Below are 6975 nucleotides of genomic sequence, written 5' to 3'. Positions count from 1 at the left end.
GTCTCCAGCCAGCATTTGAACACAGTCTCCAGTAGCTTCACATAGATTCTGGAATTGAGCCTAAGGCCCTGCTCCTCAGTTGTTGGATGAATTCCAGCTTGTGTACACAGTCAGGATACCTGCTGTGTCCCTTTCTGCTGGTCATGGCTTCGTAGTTTCCATTGCAGTTGTCCATGTCATGTCTTACAGCCTTTATAGTGTTCACAGAGCATTGAGCAGCAGTCGTGATATTGGCATTTTGATACTCAGTGTGAATCCTCATGATCCAGGTAACTCTATTTCCAATATCCAGGTGGCTTTCAGCCCTCCATGCCACCCAACTTTTTCTCAACTACAACTTTAATATCTATGCTCTCCAACACCATCGACTGTTCACTAATACCTCAAGCTGTTCCTGAAAAAAAAGGGACAAAAATCGTCAAATTTAGCCTGAACACCCTGTGTGTGTGTGTGTGTGTGCGCATGTGTGCATACATGTATTTATATACATACATATGTACGTGCATATATATGTATATGCGTGTATGTGTTGTAAAATGCAAGCTGTAATGAAAATCATAGAAAGGTGGCAGTTGTGGAGGTGGGGGTTTGAATTTTAGTAAAAAATGTGTTGTTTAATAAATGAATTCCATTAAAAATTAGAAACAAAATTCAAATAGACAATGAATGAAATTGTGAAATACTATAATACTATAAAAAATTCTATAATGACATAAGTGTCAATTGTGGATGGACACAAGTAATTTTAGTCTGTATTGGGTAGACGAAAAATATACACTAGAAATGACAGCAGTGTATTGGGATTCTGAAGTTTTTCACATACTTTGGAACGTTTTTTAATATTTGTAGCCTTTGAAATCAATTTACCTTGGCTTCCTAAAGGATAAAAAAGTTAACAAAATTTGAAATATTCAGGAAATTTGAAAAATTACCAGGTGTGGTTGTAGTATATTCAGTGTGTTGGTCAAACAACCTTCCTCAAATTTAAATATATTCTAGTAACAATATTAACTATTGTGTACTTAATCCACACCAGAATGTAATTTGGCAAATTCCACAACTGACCATAGAGTTTTAAAACTGGTTTTGCTTCCATCTTTTAAATTGATGTATTGTGAGAAGTAGTATTTCTTCTCATTGAATGCTGAATGAATGATATATGTTTTGCATATCTGTTTTTAAATGTTTCTTCAGTTAATCCTATATAGGCACATCATGTTTGTCTTCTAACTTCACTTTTTAGCACAGTAACCAACTAATGAGAGGGCATAAGTCAGTGAAATTGCACTGGGATATGTGAACCAGAGAAATGTTGTGATGTTCTCTATAATTCCTTTCATTGCCACTGACAGTTAAATTCTTATTTATACTTGTGCAGCTGTAGCTAACTTTCAAAGAGTTTCTGCTGAAAATCTTGTAGAACTTGTGATCAATAGGAAAGTGTCTCTGTACTCGATTTAAGAATGCTCTGGTTATGTTAGTAGCAATCTCTAGAGCAAGTGAGGGGTTAAACAGGATATCATGCTTGCAGTGCAATTTTATTGTGAGGTATTAAGTGGCATGATATCTGTTACAAGGAACACCACTCTCTTTCAGTGTATTGTAATAGGGTGCAGATTGAAAATTCTTTCATCTAGAAATACTAGAAATTTATTGATTGATGAGTTACTATAAATTCTATGACAAGTTCTTTAAGACTATAAAGATGACTACTTGTTAAATTCATGCTATTTGAGTGCCTAGCAGAAAACTTAGGAAAGACCATATAAATGCATTTAAAGAATTTAGCTTAAGAAATATTATTAACAAAGGTATCAATGTTGGTTCTTAGAGATTAGATAAGACCTAAGTTCAGGAAAATATTACCCCTACAGGAAGCCTAATGAGAAATTAGTATACATTAATAAGTCAAATAGTCATCCTGCAATAATCCTGAAGAACTTTGTAAACAACATTTTCAGATGAAGGAATTTTCAATCAAACAGTTTCATATTGCAACAAAACACTGAAAAGTTTTCTAAAAAGATTATATGCTACATAACATGTTGCAACAACAAAACAGCATTGGAAGTGTAATGTTATCTGGTTTAACATGCTTCTCAGCCTAGCATCACTACTACTACTACTTCAAGAACATTCTTAAATCTGGCACAAAAGCACTTCGCAGCTAGTCACAGGTACTGCAAAATTTTAAGTAAAAGCTTTCTGTGAGTGAGCTACAGTTGCACAAATTTAGGATTTAATTTCTAATGTAAAGCAAATAGAATTATGGAAACCATTACAGCTGCACCCCTCTGGTTCACCGATCTAAATTCAATTGTATCAACATTGACTTATGCCCTCTTTGCAGAAAATATCTTAGCAAACAGTTATTGTTCTAAAGTGAAGTTAGCAGATCAAAAAGAACAAACTAGATAGGCTTAACTGCATGAACATTTAAAGTGAGATACACACAACATATATGTTCCTTTAGGTATCCAGAAAGAAGGAATAACACTTCCCTCTCACAATGCATTTAGCAACTAAAAGACCAATTTTAAAATTCTGTGGCCAGTGGTAGAATAGAATTCACCAAACCATATTCTGAGGAATGGAGTTCAGCTATGCCAAGAAAATTTATTTCAATTTAGACATCTATAATTTTTTTTTAATTCAAGAAATGAACTGATATTGAAATGTTATGAGAATAAATTTATTTTGAGAAACTTTTTTTCTACCCTTAATGCTGAATATACCACAATACATGTAGAACTTTTTATTTTTGATATTTTTAATATTCTTTGTTCTTTTTGGAAACTCAACAAAATTAATAACAAAGTCTCTTTCTCTATATATCCTAATGTACATTAAAAAAAATTCTTTTCTTAGGTATTTATGGGAATTAGCATAGGATTCCAGTGAAGTGTTGTGTCCCTTCTTGCATATATTTGCCCCTAATACAGACTAAAATGATTTGCTTCTGTCCACCTGTCTGGTTGTACTGGATTACATTACGTTTTATCTCTCATTTTGATATCTTCAATCAATATTTTTGTTATTCATTGTCTATTTGAATTTGCTTGATTTTAACATGCACCCCTTCACCTCCATCTTTATTTCTGTTCATTCTTACCTCATTTTATTCCTTATTCATTTTTCATTATTTGCTTATATATTTTGGCCATCTTCTTTCAACTTCAACATAGTTGTTTCTGATTTTTAACGAATTTATTTATCAAGTAACCCTCATCCCAATTCTTCTGTCATCTTGTACATTTAATTACATTTTCCACCTAATACCTTTCAACACTCATCTTTCTATGTTTCAGACCCGCTTAGTTCACCTCATATCTTAACTATATTTCCACTCCTACTCTCTAATTTAAGTCTAATTACCTACATTTTCTCTTCACTCTGTTTTAATCAGTTGCATTATTTATTGCCTTTCCATGCAGTAAATACATATTATTTCTTTCTTTCCATATCAATACTTGATTCATGCAATTATTTTTGTTGCATTTCATACCACCTCCCTTGATTTTCTGTATCCCTTTTTTTCACTTCCCTTTCTTTTCTGTTAACCTTTTGCTTCCTTTACTCCCTCTACTTCTTTCTTTCTTTTTTTCTCTTACCATTACTCTCTTTAACTCCTCATTCTGTTGATTAACCATTTTTCATGGAATAAAATGTTTACATTAAGACACCAATTGTATCTCTATAATGTATAGTTACTATTTAAGTTTGCTTTTTAATATTGGATTTATAATGTCTCAAACAAAAGCTAAGCTCTCAATGAGTTAAGTTCTAGCAAAATAAAATCAATATTGAATTTATAAATATATTGAATTGTTTTACAAATTGTTTCTGTTTCTTTCTTTAACAGTTTGGAATCCAACTTGATCAAGCCTTGAAAATGTGTCTTGATTTAACCTTTCCCAAAGATGTTGAAAGTGTGGCAAATATGCTCCAACAACATTTAGACCTCAAGAAAAGTAATTACAATATTTTTTTTTAATAAGCAATATTTCATTTTAATACATTTGATAAAAGTAACTGTTGAACAGATTATCTTTACATTCATTGTTATATACCATAGGAAAGGACGTGTGGTTAAGGAGTTCACTTCACAACCACGTGGTTTCAGGTTCAGTTTCACCACATGGTACCTGAGCAAGAGTCTTCTATTATAGCCCTAGGCTGACCAATGCTTTGTGAGTGGTTTGATAGATGGAAACTTTGTAGCGGCTTGTGTGTGTGTGTGTGTGTGTATCTTTGTCTTTCACCGCTGGAATACCAATGTTGGTTGGTTTACATCCCCAGAATATACTTGTTTGGCTGAAAGTGACTGATATAATAAGTACTTGACTTAAAAGTAAGTACTGGGGTTGATTTGATCTACTATACTCTTAAATGTGGGCTCCAGTATGGCCACATTCCAGAGACTGAAACAAGTAAAATTATATAATTCATTAAAAAGAAAATGTTTAAAATTTTTTTCTTTGTTTTATTTTTTATTTTATGATTTATTCAGAACTCTGATAATATTCTGAAGATTGGTTTCCTTGCTTATGAAATGGAAATATTGTTATTACTATTTTTAGGCATTCTTGAATCATCAAAACACACTCTAGATTTAGGGCAACAACTCCTTGACAAAGTCAGAAAAATGGGCATGCATGCGGACCAGCAAAACCGCCATGCAACAACAGCAGCCTGTTATGGAATAGAACACATCCTTGAGAACCTTCATGACCGACGTAGATACCTTGAAGAAATGTGGGCCCAAAAGAAATTGCAACTTGAACAATGCCTACAACTATGCAAACTTGACCAAGAAGTCAACAAGGTAAATATTTTAAACTCATAAATGAAATTAGAATATTTTGATTAAATATTAAAAGTTTTGAATTTGTGGTAATATTGATAACTTAAACCACTTTTTAAAAATATGATTGAATTAATCCTTTGACATTTAAACTGGCCTCTTATCCAGCCCAAATATTCTACCTGTTTTGTGTTCAAACTGATCAGATCTGACCTCTCATACCTACCCTACAATGTCATTTTGAAAATAAACTATTACATCATAGAAGTCTTGAAACTAAGAGATAATGCATGATTAATTCAAAACAGTACAAATAAATAAGCATTACAATTTAGAGATTAATCTGAAAACTAAAGATTAAACATCAAGTTTTAACTTTCATATTGCCATATTGTTAGAATTGGTGAAAAAGTGCTACAAACATTCTGAAGTTATAGACGGTTTCTAAGTTATCAAAAACAGTCTGTTACAAATTTTAGCATGACATTTGAACACAGAACATAATGAATAGAGTGAAAGGAGAAAATGTACAGAAAAATGAAGGCAACAACAAATAGCTTTAAAGCTTAATAAGCAGAAAATAAATGCGAAAATAATGTGAAGTGCTTTCTAAAATATTTATAAGAGAAAAAGGAAGATGAAATGTGTTAAGTTATGAAAATAAAGATACTGTATATTAATTTTCCTTTTTATTCAGATTATTATGTTTGATCTTGGATTTTTCTCTGTTTTTTCTTTTAAGATATTGGAATGGTACCGCATGGTTGGCGAAGTATACTTACAAAGAACTGATCTGGGAGTTTCATCCGAAACAACCCAAACTGAAATTGATACCTACCACAAATATGAACAAGAAGGAATAGTATGTAAAATCTTCATAACTAATTTTGTTAAATATTTAAAAAAATTTCCTCTTTTTACATGCTAAAATACTTTAGATTATTATCTGAATTTAGTTGATACTTTGTCTTGTTTTGGCCCTGGTGGCCATTGAAAGAAATTATTAATTTCTTTTGTCATAGCATGAATTGCTTCTTGCTATTTCAGTTGCTGTCCAACTGTGATATAGTTAAGTCATAACTTATGCAATGAACATAAGTTGATTTGGTTAAGAACATGATATTTATAATAGGCTTTGACAAATGTAACCTATGTATCAATAGAGTATTTTCTTAACCCTTCTTTCACCAGGTCCCTCTAGATTTTTCTTTTATTTCCTATAGTTTTCCTTTAAATAACTTGAGTTGAATGATCTACAGTTAGCTGTATGTAACAAGTTCTCAATGAACTGAAGCTGTGATCTTGTTTTCACATCTTTCATCTCTAATATCCCTGACAAAAGTATGATTACCAATAGGTTTTATCTTTAATTACATGTAAACTTATGACAAGGATCATATGTAAAAGTCATATTTAAAAATGATTAAATTTAGATTTCAAGTTTGTTACTTAAATATATTCTGGCAGAAACGTTAGCACACTGGGTGAAATGCTTAACAGTATTTTGTCTATCATTATGTTCTCAATTCAAATTCCGCCGAGGTTGACTTTGCCTTTCATCCTTTCGGAGTCGATAAATTAAGTACCAGTTGCATACTGGGATTGATCTAATCGACTGGCCCCCTCCCCCAAAATTTTTGGGCCTTGTGCCTAGAGTAGAAAAAAATATATTCTGTGATTTAACCCTTTTAAGTACAGATTCAATCAAAGCTTGATTGCAAAGTTCATTCAAATATTAACACCATTAAGAAAGTAACATTAACACACATAGTGTTAACTCATTAAGGAGCTACTTAACTACCAATTTCCTTAATATTCTGCTGGTTGGCTTCTTGGTTGATTGCAACATCTTTTGGAATGTTGATCATAATCTAATTAGTTACAAGTTAATGGAGTAAGTCATCTCAGAATACTGGGAATTTTGTTCTGATATTAAAAAATACTTAGAAATATACTCATCATCTGATGCTTCTCTCTTCTCTCATTAAACAACATTTTAAAATTTATAATACATCATCTGTTTTGAAAACTGTTCAAAAGAAAGATAAGTGAAAAAGAAAAAGAAGGTGGCAATGAACCTAAGGCTTTGTTCTCTCTCTCATTCTCTCTCTCTCTCTCCCTCTCTCTCTCTCCCTCTCTCTCTCCCTCTCTCTCTCTCTCTCTCTCTCTCT

General features: G+C 32.1%; 1 protein-coding gene across 1 annotated transcript in view; it reads left to right on the top strand.

The window, feature by feature from the left end:
- Positions 1–5747, top strand: part of LOC106879224 (SEC14 domain and spectrin repeat-containing protein 1-B) — a 99820-nt gene extending 94073 nt beyond the window's left edge. Inside the window, exons 20-22 of the mRNA XM_014928703.2 lie at positions 3863–3971; positions 4581–4825; positions 5547–5747. Of these exons, the coding sequence (XP_014784189.2) occupies positions 3863–3971; positions 4581–4825; positions 5547–5732 (540 nt within the window). The 3' untranslated portion in view covers positions 5733–5747. The remainder of the gene's footprint in view (positions 1–3862; positions 3972–4580; positions 4826–5546) is intronic.
- Positions 5748–6975: the final 1228 nt, after the last annotated feature.

The sequence above is a fragment of the Octopus bimaculoides genome, chromosome 2, assembly GCF_001194135.2.
Source record: "Octopus bimaculoides isolate UCB-OBI-ISO-001 chromosome 2, ASM119413v2, whole genome shotgun sequence".
In the NCBI taxonomy this organism is placed as follows: Eukaryota; Metazoa; Mollusca; class Cephalopoda; order Octopoda; family Octopodidae; genus Octopus; species Octopus bimaculoides.
The sequence above is the reverse complement of the archived record's forward strand: the minus strand, read 5'-3'. Positions and strand labels throughout refer to the sequence as shown.